Source organism: Cicer arietinum, chromosome 1 (assembly GCF_000331145.2).
Source record: "Cicer arietinum cultivar CDC Frontier isolate Library 1 chromosome 1, Cicar.CDCFrontier_v2.0, whole genome shotgun sequence".
NCBI classification, from domain to species: domain Eukaryota; kingdom Viridiplantae; phylum Streptophyta; class Magnoliopsida; order Fabales; family Fabaceae; genus Cicer; species Cicer arietinum.
The window spans coordinates 23,606,834-23,626,540 of record NC_021160.2 but is presented as its reverse complement, the minus strand read 5'-3'; the positions used below and the strand labels follow the sequence as shown (position 1 = coordinate 23,626,540).

At 35.0% G+C, this 19,707-nt stretch overlaps 2 protein-coding genes across 7 annotated transcripts in view; both read left to right on the top strand.

Moving 5' to 3' along the window:
• Positions 1–451: 451 nt before the first annotated feature.
• Positions 452–18,605, top strand: LOC140919063 (uncharacterized). Of its 5 annotated transcripts, none has more exons than XR_012161688.1 (4): positions 452–1,029; positions 1,807–1,912; positions 12,937–13,037; positions 13,122–13,323. XR_012161688.1 is itself a non-coding variant. In XM_073364576.1 (4 exons), exons 1-4 carry the CDS (start codon positions 781–783, stop codon positions 13,200–13,202), a joined length of 531 nt encoding a protein of 176 aa, XP_073220677.1. In that variant the 5' UTR covers positions 453–780; the 3' UTR covers positions 13,203–13,323. The 5 variants fall into 5 exon arrangements, 3 of the variants coding, with proteins under 3 accessions (XP_073220677.1, XP_073220681.1, XP_073220680.1); XM_073364576.1 differs by having other exon boundaries at positions 453–1,029; positions 1,807–1,906; XM_073364580.1 differs by lacking the exon at positions 13,122–13,323 and adding an exon at positions 13,330–18,605 and having other exon boundaries at positions 462–1,029; positions 1,807–1,906.
• LOC101490651 (uncharacterized) overlaps positions 2,467–19,707 on the top strand; it is a 23,813-nt gene continuing 6,572 nt past the window's right edge. For both annotated transcript variants that reach the window (XM_073364568.1, XM_073364571.1), the window contains exon 1: positions 2,467–8,254. In XM_073364568.1, the coding sequence (XP_073220669.1) occupies positions 3,792–5,018 (1,227 nt within the window). In that variant the 5' untranslated portion in view covers positions 2,467–3,791 and the 3' untranslated portion in view covers positions 5,019–8,254. The remainder of the gene's footprint in view (positions 8,255–19,707) is intronic.

Sequence of the window (19,707 nt, the reverse complement as noted above, 5' to 3'; positions counted from 1 at the left end):
TTTCTCGTTCATAGAAAATAAGAATCCATTGATTTCTAATCCTCTCCCTCCTATAGACAAAATTTATAAAGAGTAATTTAATAACAGTCATATACATTAATTGCATTATTAATTTTTTAAAATATATCATATTTGTAACTATTTAAAAAATATTTATTATTTAATTATTTTATCAATTCTAATTAAAACTTGTCTTGTGGAAAATCTATGATTAGGCTTCGTTCAAAGTTATTATTGTATAGTGTTCATAAAAGGCAAGAGAGTACTACACAAGAATATGAGCAGAGAGTATAGAGTGCAACTGCTCCACCTTCTCCCACTGATTTGACCCTTCTTCCATGTGGTCCCCTCTTATCCCCAGAATTCACGCAATTTTATATTAAATTGGGGCACTGGCGTGGTGATAATAATTCATGAGGGCCCCAAAATTAGTAGAGGAAAACGTGTTATGTTTCTAGTGAGAAGCCCCTTCACGAACGAATCTGTCAGTGTTCTTTCTCTCTCCTACATTATCCATGACTATAATAATTTTAAAAGTTTTATTTTCAAAACTATATATTATTTTCAATCTTTGATAAGGTTGTGATTGTAATTTGCATATGAAGTGAGTCTCACAGGAAAAGCAAAGAGTCGGTTGCTTCCATTTCTATTTCCAGCATCAGTGAGAGTGAGACTAACCCCAAAACCAAAACCAAAACCAAAATCCCTCTTCCACCTTCTTCTTCTTCCTCCTCCCATGGCGATCATGGCTCAACCAAATATTCAACCCACAAGAGCCATATGAATGGAAATACGCAATTAGACAGTATAGTAATTGGTACTGCCACGCTTGGGGAACTTCCATTCTTGCTTGAACTGCTTTCTTTGCCCTTGGTTGGTTTATCAAAGGTGAAAACCCGATACCCTCTTTCAACTCCAACAATAACAACCCTTCTTCTTCTCATGGTGATAACAAGGACAAACCTTCCCAACCCCAATGAAGCAATTTTTCTACTGTTCTCTTCCTGCTGCTTCATTCTCTTCTTCTGGGTCAGTTTCATTTTTGCTCCTTTTTTGGATTTTTTATTTTATTGTAATTTTAATTTATATTGTTTATCCGTAATTATAGACAGGACTTGAATTGGGTTGTTGGGTGTCTGAAAACTGTGAAAGTTTGCATTTTTATATGTTTCGGTCATTGAATTTTATGTATAGATGGATCACTGGGTGATAAAACAACTTCTGGTAAATGTTAGAGAAAGTGAGATTGTGAAGTAGGTTTGTTTGTTGGAACTAATGAATATGAAGAACTTGAAGATGAAAAAGTGTCTGCTTTTTTATGGGTGTGTAACTGTTTTACTTCCTTTGGTGTTATTATCTATTGTTGTGATTTTGTATTTGGAACTTCTCACATGGCTTGTGAGTTATGAAGGGTTCTAATTTAAAGCCTTATGTGGTTTCTGTTGATGTTGAAATTCAGTTATATGATGTCGTTTTTGTTTATATATGTAAAATAGGGTAAACTAGGAAAAAGGTTGGTTCAATTGTGAATCTATTATAAGCCTAACCTTTTGATACTACTACAAACACCATAACATCATTATATATAAATACTCTTGGAGAACTGCATGCTTAGGCTATGCTTGATTGGAAACTAAATGGGCTGCTAAAGAAATGATTGTGACATAGCATAGTAAAGGCTAAACACTTCCATCCTATGCCCCATTCCACTCCAACCTAGCATTATTTTAGAGGTTATGTGTTATATGAATATAATGTTTATTTTGGAGGTTATGATGGATGATAATATATTCTTTTGTGTTTCAGGTCACTATGCACCACAATTTCAATTTGCAGAACTCATTTTACAAACCAAAACCATATTATCTCCAAAATCATGTTATCTCCAATCAGGATCGGCCAATTAGTTAAAGTTTCGATTTTTTTTTATTTTTTTTATAATTTAATAAAATGAAAGTGTTTTATTTGGTTAAATATATTTTTAGGTTGTATAGAATTTTGACTTTTTAATTAATTTTTAAACTTTTTTAATTTATTTTTAGTCTTTAATTTAATTATATAAAAATATTTTTTAAAAATATCATTTTTTTACAAAAATACTTTTTCAAAATAAAATAAAAGGCAAATAATATTTTTTTAAGAACTAAATAAATGATAATTTTTTATAATGATTAAAAATAAAATTATTTATAATCATAAGTATTAATTGTTATTTTTTTCTATTATTAATCATAAGTTTATATTAATTATTTTGCTAAATTATTTATATTTTTAACTAATTATTTATATTTATTATTGATGTATTTTTAAGTATCAATAAATATAAAATAAAAAATTTTTTTAGAAATAATATATATAATTATAATTGAAAGTTACAGATAGAAAAACGAAATTCTAAAAAACAATCAAAGATTTTCCTCCTGGAGTGGAACCGTCTTTATCACCATCTAGACTCAAAGAGTACGTAAAAAATAATCTTTTTTATTTTATGGTTAAAATCATGAAAGAGATGAAAAGATTTCTAGATCATTCCCCTTTCCGTGTAGACACACCATTCTACTTGCCATTTATGATAGACCCAAAGTTTAAGTTTACTGAAAATCATTTATAGTATATTTGGTGTGCAACTAATTTGTATGTTATGTCTATCTATGTCCCAACTGAAGCAATGTATAAGCACCTGACAGATCCAAAAAATCACAACTCCCTAATTTGGACTGCACTTGGATGGTATTCTCCATTAGAATGGTGGAGAAAACAATTAGAACCAGTCTTAGACGAGGTCAAAGGAACGAAATTAACACAGGAAGCTGTTGGTAAACTTAAGACGATTTTCATAATACAGAGACCATATCTGACGATTTTCATAAACTTAAGACGACTTTCAGGACATATTTGATGACAAAAGAAAGAATTGGAATCAGATTCTTCCCCGAATGCATAGTTTGGACGAAGGTCATTGGTAGTAGCCTCCCAAACAAAGATATTGTTGTGGGAATGAATGTTTATTCAGCAGCAAATAGGCTTCAAATTCTCCCTATAGGAATCAAATTTAAACGAGAATTTAAACCTTACTCAAGAATATTAAAGTTGTATTCCCTTTCTGAAGTTCCTGCTGGATACGAAGAAATCAAATCCAAACTACTCAAACTTTGTGCAGACAATCATGGACAATTCTCTCATCCAAAACCTCTATGGACAAACAAAGACTTTTTTGTCCAACTTCCCTTCAAGCTTAACGAACATATCAATCCAACCAAAGCTACTCATCCAGGAATGCGTCCCTCAGATTTAGCTTTGGCCCGGGAATAATGCAATCAGTTACTCCAACAAGGTCTGATATAACCCACAAAATCCGAATGGGCTTGCCAATCATTCTATGTGGAAAAGAGATCTGAAAAAATAAGGGGAAAAAAGAGGTTGGTCATTGATTATAAACCTCTTAACCATTTTCTGAAAGATGACAAATTTCCCATTCCTAAAACCTCTTCACTAAACATCTTCCTCAAAGATGCTCAGATCTATTCCAAGTTTGATATGAAGTCGGGATTTTGGCAATTGGGTATTGATCCTAAGGATCGTTACAAAACGGCGTTCTGCATCCCTAACGCTCAATACCAATGGACAATATTGTCATTTGGGCTTAAAGTAGCTCCCTCACTATTTCAAAAGGCCATGACTAATCTCATGAAGCAACTTTTAGGAGATCATCTGTTGACAAAACAGTCAAGACGATCTTCAAAAACCCAGATGAAGGAAGTAGCTCATCCTCTCAGATCTTCCAAACTTTGATGATTCAACCAGTGCTCAAGGAAGACTGGTGTCCTATCCATGCGGTTACGACAAATGGAAAACCCATCTATATAGATAAAATAGACGGACAATTCATTTGGGATGTAGATCCTACCAAGTGTGATCCAAACTGTGACTGTTGGATGCATGATGATGAAATGAATGAGTATATCATCCGCCCTAGAAGGAAAAATAAAGGTAGGTGTAAACCACCACCACCTCCACAAAGAAGGACTGATTCGGACAATGGTCCTTGGGTAGGAATCCGAAAAAGAGCTCCTCTTCCCCAGATTTATGAAGAAGCACTTAGGATCCTCAGAGAAGAAAACCTTATTCCACCAGATGATCCTGACCTTATTTCATGGTCTCCCTTAGACCATTATAAACCTTTAGAACCTCCAAAAAATATCAATCCAATCCCTTGCGTCATGTACACAGCTTTTACCCTAAAATATGACCAACAATTCCCTACTCTAGAAAGAAAGGTAGACCCAATCACAAACAGGTCATCCAAACCTTTCATACAACCCACTAAAGTCCAACCTGATGGAAAACTCAAACCTTTAACCCAGGCAGAAGAAGTTCTAAATTGGCAATCTGAGAACATGATTGCTCAAAATGACACTCTCCAGAATTTAAATAGAAAGGTGAATAAGATTACAGAAAAGATAGAAGAAACATATGAAGATCTCAAGTTTCTGTCACAAAAGATGCAAAAACATTACAGAACCTTGAAAGCTCAAGTTTCTAAGTTGGATCATGACTTAAGAAGGATGTTGGAAGAACGAACTTTTGGTCAAGAGTTTGATCAAAAAGAAAGAGAAATCAGAATGTTACAAGGCCAATTGAAAGAGATTGATGATTTCTTGAGAGCCTCAAAAAAGGAAGAATATAAACACGTTGAAGATCCTTTCTTTAATCCTCCTAACTTTCCTTCTTATTTCTCACGACCAAATAGACCATCTCCTTTATATCCAACATATGCTTCTTCACCACCAGATTACGCTAAATACATACCCACAACCTATAGACCAAAATCTGCCAGAACTGAGAAAGCCTCAACCTCCAGGTCCAAAGAAAAAATCACTTGCTTAAGTGTATCATCCTCTGATTCCCAGGATGTCCCTGAAACACCTTCTCCAAAATTTCAGAAAGAAAAGATCCCTGAAAAAAGTTTCCAAGCCATGACAATCACGGAGAACCAAAAATTCCCACAAGAAAAGTAATTCTCTTCCACAATCCTCAAAGGGTGAATATTCCTCTACCTTTGAAGAAAACGATTCTTCTAAAGATACGTCAACTGATGAAAGATCTGAATCCTTTTCATCAGCATCAGAACAAGAATTAGAATCTGAAAGGAATTATGCGAATATCTCCAAACTTTTCAGGGTGAATGTAAAGGAGGAAGGATCCATTTATGAAGACTCATTCGAAGAAAATCCAGTCTCGGGGAAAACAAAAATAAACAATGGACCATGGTTCACGCTTGATGATATACCACCCAGTCTTTGGAGAAAAATACTCCTTGAATTTGGCGCCTGGCTTGACACTCAAATGATGAAAACAGGTGCAGACACTTACAAGATTATTGAAGAATTTTGCTGCCGAATGACGGGTACGTTGAAAGAATGGTACCATAATCTTGGTAGCTTCAAACAAGACGAATTACACAGATTGGTGAATACTGTTGCGGTCCTTGGAATTCTCCACAATGAATTCATTGGTGATATGGAGATATTTGACAGGAAAAGCAGACAAGAGTTCTTTGAGATGAGATGTTCCCTTAAAGTCAAAGATCTTTAAAGACATTATCAAAGAATGACCTAGAGGTATTATGTCCTTAATGGTTTCAATGATCATACTCTAAAAAATACATATATCTCATCGCTACCTCAAGAACTCCAGCCAGAAATTCATATGATGATATCAGCTGCTCAAAAGGGTGTTAAAACCTTGAGTCTCAGCCAGATACACCAAATAGCATTAGAAGCACTTGAAAAGCTTTGTAGATTGCACCAGCATTTCTTAGAAATTGTACAACAAAAATCTAAATTTACCAAGGCATGCAAGGAGCCTTATCTGGAAATTAAGTGCAAAGATAAAATATGCAGTTGTGCAACAGGAAAGAAACATCATCGGCAAAAATACATCAAGCCTTCTAGAATCTTCAAGAAGGTAAGGAAAAGGAAAGCTTTGAAGTTCTTCAAAAAGAAACCGTTTAGGGGAAAAAAGGAAAATCAAAGGTGTTTTGTCTGTGGAGAAAAAGGACATTTTTCTAAGAGATGTCCTAACAAAACCAACAAAGCCGCCAAGTTGATCAACTCCCTCCAACCTCTAGAAGGTGACCTAGAATCATTGTATTCAGAACAAAGCTTTGCCGATGAAGAAACAATTTTCGCTCTTCAAAATTCCTCCTCAGATAACTCTTCTTCAGACGAAACGTCGTTCTCTGAATCATAAGATGATATATGTTTTCCTATTTACTCATTCAAGGAAATAGGAAGCACTTTACCTACTCCTCATCTCCCTTGTGTGGAGATCCATGTTCTCGCCTCAAAATTTTCTCATCCCAAGAAAGTTATAGTTTATATGGATACCGGTGCACAGATCACAGTGATGAACCCAAGCATTCTCCCTACAGAAGCATGGGTGAAACATGCTACATACTTTGTAGCAGCAGATGGAAACACTTTCAGGACAGATTTGATGACAAAAGAAAGAATTGGAATCAGATTCTTCCCCGAATGCATAGTTTGGACGAAGGTCATTGGTAGTAGCCTCCCAAACAAAGATATTGTTGTGGGAATGGATGTTTATTCAACAACAAATAGGCTTCAAATTCTCCCTACAGGAATCAAATTTAAGCGAGAATTTAAACCTTACTCAGGAATATTAAAGTTGTATTCCCTTTCTGAAGTTCCTGCTGGATACGAAGAAATCAAATCCAAACTACTCAAACTTTGTGCAGACAATCATGGACAATTCTCTCATCCAAAACCTCTATGGACAAACAAAGAATTTTTTGTCCAACTTCCCTTCAAGCTTAACGAAGATATCAATCCACCCAAAGCTACTCATCCAGGAATGAGCCCCTCAGATTTAGCTTTGGCTCGGGAAGAATGCAATAAGTTACTCCAACAAGGTCTGATATAACCCACAAAATCCGAATGGGCTTGCCAAGCATTTTATGTGGAAAAGAGATCTGAAAAAATAATGGGAAAAAAGAGGTTGGTCATTGATTATAAACCTCTTAACCATTTTCTGAAAGATGACAAATTTCTCATTCCTAAAACCTCTTCCATAAGCATCTTCCTCAAAGATGCTCAGATCTATTCCAAGTTTGATATGAAGTTGGGATTTTGGCAATTGGGTATTGATCCTAAGGATCGTTACAAAACGGCGTTCTGCATCCCTAACGCTCAATACCAATGGACAGTATTGCCATTTGGGCTTAAAGTAGCTCCCTTACTATTTCAAAAGGCCATGACTAAATTTTTTTAGCCCATTATCGATAGTATTCTCATTTACATCGATGATGTGTTGTTATTTTCAAAAGATGAAAAGGCTCATAAACAGTTATTGGGCCAATTTTCCCAAATAGCCCAAGATCATAGAATAATGTTATCCGAAAAGAAGAGCCAGATAGTCCAAACGGAGATCGATTTTTTGGGAATGCATTTCTCTCAAGGGAAATATCAACCTCAGCCTCACATAGCCCAAGAACTGTTAAATTTTCCAGATGAAAACCTCACAGTCAAACAAATCCAGCAATTTCTTGGAATAATTAATTATATCCGGAATTTCATCCCAAAGTTGGCTAGATATACAAGTCCACTATCACAGTTGCTTAGGAAAAACTCTCCGCCGTGGGACCAAAGCATACTGAAGCTATCAAAACTTTGAAAAGGATTGCACAAACTCCACCTGCCCTAAAAATTCCTGGAAATGGGAAAAGAATTTTACAAACTGATGCCAGTGATCATTATTGGGGCACAGTCTTGATAGAAGAGATCGATGGAGTAAAACACTATTGTGGTCATGCTAGTGGACAATTCAAGGAAGCCGAAAAACATTATCACACCACCTACAAAGAAGCACTTGTAGTTAAGTTGGGAATACAAAAATTTGACTTCCACCTGAGGGGTTATCAGTTCGAGGTCCAAATGGACAATTCTTTTTTCCCTAGGATCCTTGAATTTAAGAATAAAATGCCTCCGGATCCCCAAACTCTTAGGCTAAAAGATTGGTTTTTGAGATACGATTTTACGGTAAAACATATCAAAGGAAATCAAAACTTGATTCCTTATTTGCTTTCAAGACCTATGAAGCCTATCTAGATTGTCACCAAAAAACACACCTTTCCGTTGATCGTTATGCTCAAATCACTACCAGCCCATGGCTCTACCATCAAAGATTTTCCTCCTGGAGTGGAACCGTCTTTTTCACCATCTAGACTCAAAGAGTACGCCAAAAATAATCTTTTTTATTTTATGGTGAAAATCATGAAAGAGATGAAAAGATTTCCAAATCATTCCCTTTTCCGTATAGACACACCGTTCTACTTACCATTTATGATAGACCCAAAGTTTAAGTTTACTGAAAATCATTTATGGTATATTTGGTGGGCAACTAGTTTGTATGTTATGCCTATCTATGTCCCAACTAAAGCAATGTATAAGCACCTGACATATCCAAAAAATCACAACTCCCTAATTTGGACTGCACTTGGATAGCATTCGGGGAAGAATCTGATTCCAATTCTTTCTTTTGTCATCAAATTTGTCCTGAAAGTGTTTCCATCTGCTGCTACAAAGTATGTAGCATGTTTCACCCATGCTTCTGTAGGGAGAATGCTTGGGTTCATCACTGTGATCTGTGCACCGGTATCCATATAGACTATAACTTTCTTGTGATGAGAAAATTTTGAGGCGAGGACATGGATCTCCACACAAGGGAGATGAGGAGTAGGTAAAGTGCTTCCTATTTCCTTGAATGAGTAAATAGGAAAACATCTATCATCTTATGATTCAGAGAACGACGTTTCGTCTGAAGAAGAGTTATCTGAGGAAGAATTTTGAAGAGCGAAAATTGTTTCTTCATCGGCAAAGCTTTGTTCTGAATACAATGATTCTAGATCACCTTCTAGAGGTTGGAGGGAGTTGATCAACTTGGCGGCTTTGTTGGTTTTGTTAGGACATCTCTTAGAAAAATGTCCTTTTTCTCCACAGACAAAACACCTTTGATTTTCCTTTTTTCCCCTAAACGGTTTCTTTTTGAAGAACTTCAAAGCTTTCCTTTTCCTTACCTTCTTGAAGATTCTAGAAGGCTTGATGTATTTTTGCCGATGATGTTTCTTTCCTGTTGCACAACTGCATATTTTATCTTTGCACTTAATTTCCAGATAAGGCTTCTTGCATGCCTTGGTAAATTTAGATTTTTGTTGTACAATTTCTAAGAAATGCTGGTGCAATCTACAAAGCTTTTCAAGTGCTTCTAATGCTATTTGGTATATCTGACCGAGACTCAAGGTTTTAACACCCTTTTGAGCAGCTGCTATCATCCTATGAATTTCTGGCTGGAGTTCTTGAGGTAGCGATGAGATATATGTATTTTTTAGAGTATGATCATTGAAACCATTGAGGACATAATACCTCTAGATCATTCTTTGATAATGTCTTTAAAGGTCTTTGACTTTAAGGGAACATCTCACCTCAAAGAACTCTTGTCTGCTTTTCCTGTCAAATATCTCCATATCACCAATGAATTCATTGTGGAGAATTCCAAGGACCGCAACAGTATTCACCAATCTGTGTAATTCGTCTTGTTTGAAGCTACCAAGATTATGGTACCATTCTTTCAACGTACCCGTCATTCGGCAGCAAAATTCTTCAATAATCTTGTAAGTGTCTGCACCTGTTTTCATCATTTGAGTGTCAAGCCAAGCGCCAAATTCAAGGAGTATTTTTCTCCAAAGACTGGGTGGTATATCATCAAGCGTGAACCATGGTCCATTGTTTATTTTTGTTTTCCCCGAGACTGGATTTTCTTCGAATGAGTCTTCATAAATGGATCCTTCCTCCTTTACATTCACCCTAAAAAGTTTGGAGATATTCGCATAATTCCTTTCAGATTCTAATTCTTGTTCCGATGCTGATGAAAAGGATTCAGATCTTTTATCAGTTGACGTATCTTTAGAAGAATCATTTTCTTCAAAGGTAGAGGAATATTCACCCTTTGAGGATTGTGGAAGAGAATTACTTTCTTGTGGGAATTTTTCGTTCTCCGTGATTGTCATGGCTTGGAAACTTTTTTCAGGGATCTTTTCTTTCTGAAATTTTGGAGAAGGTGTTTCAGGGACATCCTGGGAATCAGAGGATGATACACTTAAGCAAGTGATTTTTTCTTTGGACCTGGAGGTTGAGGCTTTCTCAGTTCTGGCAGATTTTGGTCTATAGGTTGTGGGTATGTATTTAGCGTAATCTGGTGGTGAAGAAGCATATGTTGGATATAAAGGAGATGGTCTATTTGGTCGTGAGAAATAAGAAGGAAAGTTAGGAGGATTAAAGAAAGGATCTTCAACGTGTTTAGATTCTTCCTTTTTTGAGGCTCTCAAGAAATCATCAATCTCTTTCAATTGGCCTTGTAACATTCTGATTTCTCTTTCTTTTTGATCAAACTCTTGACCAAAAGTTCGTTCTTCCAACATCCTTCTTAAGTCATGATCCAACTTAGAAACTTGAGCTTTCAAGGTTCTGTAATGTTTTTGCATCTTTTGTGACAGAAACTTGAGATCTTCATATGTTTCTTCTATCTTTTCTGTAATCTTATTCACCTTTCTATTTAAATTCTGGAGAGTGTCATTTTGAGCAATCATGTTCTCAGATTGCCAATTTAGAACTTCTTCTTCCTGGGTTAAAGGTTTGAGTTTTCCATCAGGTTGGACTTCAGTGGGTTGTATGAAAGGTTTGGATGACCTGTTTGTGATTGGGTCTACCTTTCTTTCTAGAGTAGGGAATTGTTGGTCATATTCTGGGGTAAAAGCTGTGTACATGAAGCAAGGGATTGGATTGATATTTTTTGGAGGTTCTAAAGGTTTATAATGGTCTGAGGGAGACCATGAAATAAGATCAGGATCATCTGGTGGAATAAGGTTTTCTTCTCTGAGGATCCTAAGAGCTTCTTCATAAATCTGGAGAGGATGAGCTCTTTTTCGGATTCCTACCCAAGGACCATTGTACGGATCAGTCCTTCTTTGTGGAGGTGGTGGTGGTTTACACCTACCTTTATTTTTCCTTCTAGGGCGGATGATATACTCATCCATTTCATCATCATGCATCCAACAGTCACAGTCTGGGTCACACTTGGTAGGATCTACATCCCAAATAAAATGTTTGTCTATTTTATCTGTATAGACGGGTTTTCCATTTGTCGTAACCGCATGGATAGGACACCAGTCTTCCTCGAGCACTGGTTGAATCATCAGAGTTTGGAAGATCTGAGAGGATGAGCTACTTCCTTCATCTGGGTTTTTGAAGATCATTTTGATTGTTTTGTCAACAGATGATCTCCTAAAAGTTGCTTCTTGAGATTGGATCGGCCTTCTGTCTTGTTGCATCTTTTCATAGTTAGTGATCCATTCAAGAGGAATCAGTTGTGTTAATTCTTCTCTCGATATTTTCCTAGGGATTTGGACAATAGAGGGTGTTTCTTCTTCTTTATTGGTGACTACCAATAACGAATCTGAAGAACATCCTGTGAGTGGTAAATCTATCGAATGATTTTGGAGTCGATAGATTATCTGGTGATGAAGAGTTGCAGACAAGGCTTCTAGAATCTGATCAGTTCCGGTGATCTGAACTTGGACCTTAAGCCGTGTTGACAAGGTACTGTCATTAAGACTTACGTTGTAATTCGGGAAGATAGTGAGGACTACGCTTCCTGCATGTAGTGAAGTTAGAACAGTCCCGATGACTGCGTTTTCATAGTGAAGATAGCTAGAGTCTAACAACGCTATCTTACAGAAAATAAGGAGATTTTTCCTTCCATGAAGAGAAATGATCAATCTAACAGCTCCAAAGTGCAAGGCTGTGTATCCTTCACTTTTCCAATGATTTATAAGATTCAGCGGAATCTCTAAATTAACATACTACTCTTGGTTTGTCGCTCTGAGGATGCACTGGTCAAGTCGTGAAGATTGTACGTACTCTTTCATATGAGGACGGCTGGTTGTGATCAGGTTTCTGATAGATCTGGTGAAAGATCTTTGTCTTTTAAAGATGTTATATGGACTTAAAAGACGTGGTACGATTTCAGCAATTTGTACATCATCAGGAACATAAGTATATTCGATAGGTTGGTTAGACTCGGTTGTTTCCATGATTTAGTGGTTCCTTCCTTACTCATTCTCTTTATCATATTCATACCATATGCACCCCCTCTTTTAGAACAAGGCTCTAATACCACGCTGGCCGGGAGCCTTCCATATCATGAGATATAGTTTTGTCTTTAATTCTATTCTTCAAAAGAATTTTCTAATTTAAATTTTTAGTGTGGGTGGATTTCTAATTCTATTCTTTTGTAACCAAAATCACTCATTCCCAACCAAAATCATTATTTCCCTCAACTTTCTCTCCTTCTCACTATCACTCTCACTCTCAACTCTCATCACTCCTGCTCTAACCACTCTCCCTCGCACTCACAACTCTCATCTCTCTCACTCTAATCACTCTCCCTTTAACTAACAACTCTGATCACTCTTCCTCTCACTCACATCTCTCATTCACAACTCTCATCGCTCCCCCTATCACTGACAACTCTCATCAATATCCCTTTCACTCGCAACTCTCATTCACAACTTTCATCATGTATTTTGTTTCTTTCATCTCTCTTTTCTTATTCATCTAATAGTGATAGAATAAACAACTTACCTCAACAACTGGATGTCAAATTCAACTAATACTGTTATATCACTGTTGATGAGATACATAAAAAAAATTTATTTTATTATTTTGTTAAAGTAGAAGTTCAGTCAAATTTAAAACCAATAGTTATGTGACTACTTGGAGATAATATGAATTCATCCACTACAATTAAAGATTTACTTTAAAATTTAATGTATCTAACAACATGTTGTGGGTTTTGAAGGGCCGGTTGTTTTTCGGAATGACTTGGTGCTTTTTAAGAGCATGGTACTTTTAAACCAACTGACTAATGTTTGTCTAAAAACAACTATAGATGGAACAAAGGTAATTAGAAAAATCAATTTCATTTAATTTTAGTAATATTTTTTTGCATACCTAAAATTGTTATCCATTTTGATAACCTTGTAGCGGCAAACATGCTCTATTTGGATTCACCCGCTGACAATGATTTCTCATACTCCACCAATAAATCATTCTACAACCATGTGATCTAGGAAGAATTTTTGATTGGCCAAAAGTTTACTATTCAACTCCCGTCTGAAAATTATGACTGTGAAACTTCAATCCAAATGGATTGACCCTTTTGTTGTTACTAACATTCTTCCTCATGGTGCAGTGGAAATAAAACGTGAGAACACCGACAAAATGTTTAAAGTAAATGGAAAACGCCTCAAGCTACTCCATGAGAGCTCTGTGGTTGAAAATGCTACCATAGAAGAACTCACATTGGAAAAACCCACCTACACTGAAGTTTAAACAGGGAACTCCTTTTCTTTACTCTTATTTTATACTTGTTACTTTCATTGAGGGCAATGTGTAAATAGGGATTTTAAACAGGGATTTTATTTGTTATGGAATTTCAAAAAATAAAAATAAAAATAAAACTAAAATTTAAAAGAAATAAATAATTAAAAATGTGCATTTCACTGCATGGTTTTTCATCAGATTTTGTTGTTGTAAATGTTGTGAGTTTGTTTGGATTGACATGATTGAATAGTATCGTTGCATTCTTGGTAAAATAATTTGGATTAAAATGTTAAATTGTGTATCATTTGTGATAAGTCATTAACCTTTGTTAGATTTTGAGCCTTATTATGAATGAAATACATTTTTCCAACTTATTTTTTCTTATGTGTTATCTCACTCATGATTGCTAGTTATACTAAAACTTGATTTGACTCTTGTCCGCATGCATATATTGAAATGATCTAGGCATTTGTTTCTTGTTAAGATACTAGCCAAATAAGCTTACCTTACAATTATTCATTTGTTTAAGCCCCTTTGAGCCTAATTATCTCATTCTTTGTTATATAGCTCATTAGAAACCTAAAAGTGAAAAACAATGAATTGACTCAATTTTGGAATAAATGATTCTCTCCTTAAATAAGTGTGGGGTGCTCAACTTGATTGATTAAATTTGAGGTTTATTTTAAAAAAAGACAATAAAAGAAAAAGAAAAAAAAATGTATATATATATATATATATAAAGGAATAAAATGAGGAAAATGGTTGTGAGGAAAGAGATTGTAGAGCACAATTGCATCTTTTATGGGGGATTTACGATATTGACATAATAATTAGAGTTTTTAGAAAGAGAAAATTTAGAAGAACATGTTTATACTTAAGCACACTGATGGTTTTATTTCAATTGCTTATGAGTTCATAAGTTACAATACATCTCCTTTTATAGTTAAGGAGTTAAACAAAAGGACAAAATACAAACTATTCATGATCATGCCATTATAAGCATTATTAGAATGCTTTACAATTATAGAAGATATATCTTCGACATATTTTTACTATTATGCCATATTATTAGCATTCTTTTACACAAACAAACAAAAGTACAACTATTCATACAATAATTATACAAGACATATTCATGACTCTTTTGACTATTAGTCTTTAAAGATAGGCTCGTGACATGGAGACAAATTCTGATCAGACAAGTATTTTTCTGATCAAAGTTTCTTCATTAGGATTTTCTGAAGTATCAATATCCATTGAATTTTCTTCAATATTCATTATTGCAACTGTTGTTCAATTTTCATTTGAGAGTTTTGTTCTGGATGAGTAGTTTGATCAGAGCTCTTTCCAATTTCTTGTACTCTCATTATTTGCCATTGAGATTTTTTTAAGAACTCTATGACCTACACATGAAAATTCTTGTGGACTAACCGGCTGCCACTTGGATGAAAGATTTCCATGACTTATGCAGGTCGTATCAACTTGGTTTTTTCTCGATTATGGAGATTAATAAAATTGACATAATCCATTAATTATTTCATAAATTTTAGATTTGGAGGATAATCATCATTGGTTTCCCATCGATTAGCATAATTTGCGCAAATGAGGAGTTTAGTCCTAGAATCTATCTGATATGGCCTATGTAGGTTGAAACCCGTCTTAAGTTTGCTAATAGGTTCTTGTGTTAATCTTCTTCCTTTGACCTCATCTAAGAATGGTTTTAGTTGTTTTCTCCACCATTCCAGTGGAGAGTACCATCCAAGTGTAGTCCAAATCAAAGAGTTGTGATTCTTTAGATCTGTTAGGTGTTTGTACATTGCTTCAGTTGGGACAAAGATAGGCATAACGTATAAACTAGTTGCACACGAAATATACCATAAATGATTTATAGTAAACTTAAAATTTAGGTCTATCATGAATGGTAAATAGAAGGGTATATCTAGAAGAAAAGGGGAGTGATCTGGAATTTTTTTTGGTCTTTTTTATAACCTTCGCCATAAAATAAAAAAGATTATTTCTGGCGTATTCTTTGAGTCGGGATGGTGAGAAAGATGAATCTATTTCAGGAGGAAAATTCTTGATCGTAGAGGCATGGGCTATTAGTAGTTTGATCATGAGAATCAATGGAAATGTGTGTGTTTTAGTGATGATCTAAATGGGTTTCATAGGTCTTGAAAGTAAATCAGAAATCAAATTTTGATTTTCTTTGATATGTTTTACAGTAAAATCATATCTTGAAAACCAATCTTTGAGCCTAAGAGTTTGGGGATCTGGAGGCATTTTATTTTTAAACTCGAGGATGCTAGGAAAAGAAGAATTATCCATTTGGACTTCAAACTGATAACCCCTCAGGTGGAAATCAAATTTTTGGATAATCAATTTGACTGCAAGTGCTTCCTTGTAAGTGGTATGGTAATGTTTCTCAGCTTCTTTGAATTGACCCCTAGCATGACCACATTAATTTTTTTCTCCATTAATTTGTTCTATCAGGACTGCACCCCAATAAAGATCATTGGCATTAGTTTGTAGAATTCTTTTTATATTTCCAGGAATTTTCAGGGCATGTGGAGTTTGTGCAACCCTTTTCAAGGCTTTAACGACTTCATTATGCTTCATTTCCCATGATGGATGATTTTTCCTGAGTAATTGTGACAGTGGACTTGTGTTTTTTGCAAGCTTTGGGATGAAATTTCTGATATAATGGATTATACCAAGAAATTGCTGGATTTGTTTAATGGTGAGATTTTCATCAGGAAAATTTAACAATTCTTGAGCAATATGAGGTTGAGGTTCATATTTCTCTTGAGAGAAATGCATTCCTAAAAGATCGATTTATGTTTGGGCTAATTGACTTTTGTTTGGGAAAATTGGTCCAATAACTGTTTATGAGCATTTTCATCTTTTGAGAGTAACAACACATCATCGATATAGATGAGGATACTATTAAGAATGAGCTCAAAAATTCTAGTCAAGACCTCTTGAAATAGTGAGGGAGCTACCTCGATCTCAAATGGTAATACTGTCCATTGGTATTGGGTATTAGGAATGCAGAACGCTGTTTTGCAACGGTCCTTAGGATCAACACCTAATTGCCAAAATCCTGACGTCATATCAAACTTGGAATAGATCTGAGCATCTTTGAGGAAGATATTTAATGAAGAGGGTTTTCGGAATGGGAAATTTATCATCATTCAGAAAATGATTAAGAGGTTTATAATCAATTACTAACCTCTTTTTCCCTCTTATTTTTTCATATCTCTTTTCAACATAAAATGCTTGGCAAGCTAATTCAGAATTTATGGCTTCTATCAGACCTTGTTTGTGTAACTGGTTTCATTCTTCCCGGGCCAAAGCTAAATCTGATGGACTCATTCCTGGATGAGTAGCTTTGGTTGGATTGATATCCTCATTGAGATTGAAAGGAAGTTGGACAAAAAAGTCTTTGTTTTTCCATAAAGGTTTTGGATGAGAGAATTTTTCATGACTGTCTGCACAAATTTTGAGCATTTTGGACTTAATTTCTTCATATTCAGTAGAAACTTCAAAAAGGGAATACAACTTTAATATTCCTGAATAAGTTTAAATTCTCGTTGAAATTTGATTCCTGAAGGGAGAATTTGAAGCCTATTTGCTGTTGAATAAACATTCATACCCACAACAATATCTTTATTTGGGAGGCTACTACCAATGACCTTTGTCCAAACTATGCAATCGGGGAAGAATCTGATTCTAATTTGCTCATCTCTCCAGGGAAATATCAACCTCAACCTCATATTGCTCAAAAATTGTGAAATTTTCCTGATGAAAAACTCACCATTAAACAAATCCAACAATTTCTTGGTATAATCAATTATATCAGGAATTTCATTTCAAAGCTTGCAAAATACACAAGTCCACTATCGCAGTTACTCAGAAAAAATCCTCCACCATGGGAAATGAAGCATACTGAAGCCGTCAAAGCCCTTAAAAGGGATACACAAACTCCACCCGCCCTGAAAATTCATGGAAATGGAAAAAAAATTCTACAAACTGATGCCAGTGATCATTATTAGGGTGTAGTCCTGATAGAAAAAATTAATGGAGTAAAGCATTATTGCGGTCATGCTAGTGGTCAATTCAAAGAAGCTGAGAAACATTAGCACACCACTTACAAGGAAGCACTTGCAGTCAAATTGGGTATCCAAAAATTTGATTTCCACCTGAGGGGTTATCAGTTTGAAGTCCAAATAGATAATTCTTCTTTTCCTAGGATCCTCGAGTTTAAAAATAAAATGCCTCAAGATCCCCAAACTCTTAGGCTCAAAGATTGGTTTTCAAAATATGATTTTACTATAAAATATATCAAAGGAAATCAAAATTTGATTCCTAATTTACTTTCCAAACCTATGAAACCCATCCAGATCATCACTAAAACACACACCTTTCCATTGATTCTCATGATCAAACTATTACCACCCCATGCCTCTACGATCAAGAATTTTCCTCCTGGAATAGATTCTTTTGTCTCACCATCCTGACTCAAAGAATACGCAAGAAATAATCTTTTTTATTTTATAGTGAAGATTATCAAAAAAACAAAAAAGTTTCCAGACTACTCCCATTTGCTCCCAATTTTCATCCTACACAAGCCATATCAGATAAATTCCAGGACTAAACTCCTCATTTGTGCAAATTATGTTGATATGTGAGAAACCATTGATGATTATCCTCCAACTCTAAAAGTTATGAAAGAATTAATGGATTATGCCAATTTTATTAATCTCCTTAATCGAGAAAAAACCCAAGCTGATATACCTGCATAAGTCATGGAAATCTTCCATCCTACTGGCAGCCGGTTAGTCCACAAGAATTTTCATGTGTAGGTCATAAAGTTCTTAAAAAATCCCAATGGCAGATAATGAATGTACAAGAAATTGGAGAGAGCTCTGATCAAACTACTCAACCAGAACAAAAATCTCAAAAGAAAATTGAACAATAGTCAGCAACAATGAATTTTGAAGAAAATACAATGGATATTGATACTTTAGAAAATCCTAATGAAGAAACTTTGAGATAAATGCTAGAAAATATCTGGCAGTATGAGTCACATTATTCCCCTAGCTACTTTTTATAAGAATACATGATTGATCAGAATATGTCCCCAAGTCACGAGCCTATCTTTAAAGACTAATGAGTCAAAAGAGTCATGAATATGTCTTGTATAATTATTGTATGAATAGTTCTACTTTTGTCTGCTTGTGTAAAAGAATGCTAATAATATGGCATAATAGTCAAAGTGTGTCGTCGATATGTCTTCCATAATTGTAAAGCATTCTAATAATGCTTAAAATGGCACGATCTTGAATAGTTTGTATTTTGTCCTTTTGTGTAACTCCTTGGCTATAAAAGAAGATGTATTATAACATATGAACTCAGAAGCAATTGAAATAAAACCATCAGTGTGCTTAAGTATAAACATATTCCTCTAAATTTTATCTTCTTTCAACTCTAATTATTATGTTCATATCGTAAATCCCCCATAAGAGATGTAATTATGCTCTACACTCGCCTCAGAAATGAGGATCTTGTGTATCGGAAAACATATGACTATTGATCCATGCTACGATCCTCTCTATTATGAGATGATAGTTTTAGCTGTTGGTATGTGCTTGAGACTTTATACCTATGAAAGGTTATTGTTTGTCTCGCTTGACTGTATAGTTAAGACTAGTGTCATAATATGTGAGGCTCCCGACCATCGTGGTATCAGAGCTTTAACTAGAAGATAAGGTGCATATGATATGGATATAATATAGAGAGTGGTCCCAGAAGATGCTCAAAGAACTAAAACTATACCTCCCAATTTAAGTCCTTATAATATTTTCAAAAGACAAAGATCAATCACCCGATCTATCAGAAACTTAATCTCTACAAATCGCCCTCATATGAAAGAATATGTTCAGTCATCTCGACTAGACCAATGTAATCTGAGAGCAACAAAAAAAAAGTGGATTTAGAGATTCATAAAGGTCTCATAAACCACTAGAAATCTGAGTGATACACAACTTTACATTTTGGAGCTGTCAGGCTAATCCTCTCCCTTCATGGATGGAAAAATCAACATGTCTTTTGTAAAATAGCTCTTTTAGATTCAAACTACCTTCATTATGAAAATATTGTAATAGGGACTGCTCTAACATCACTCCATGTTGGAAGTGTTGTCCTCACCATCTTCCCAAATTATAATATAAGTCTCAATGACAAAACT

Coding starts and splice junctions, on each gene's coding strand:
- LOC140919063 (XM_073364576.1), top strand. CDS start 781: ATGAATGGAAATACGCAATTAGACAGTATAGTAATTGGTACTGCCACG. Junction 1,030..1,806: donor GCTTCATTCTCTTCTTCTGG/GTCAGTTTCATT, acceptor TTTGTGTTTCAG/GTCACTATGCACCACAATTT. Junction 1,907..12,936: donor CAATCAGGATCGGCCAATTA/GTTAAAGTTTCG, acceptor TGGGTTTTGAAG/GGCCGGTTGTTTTTCGGAAT.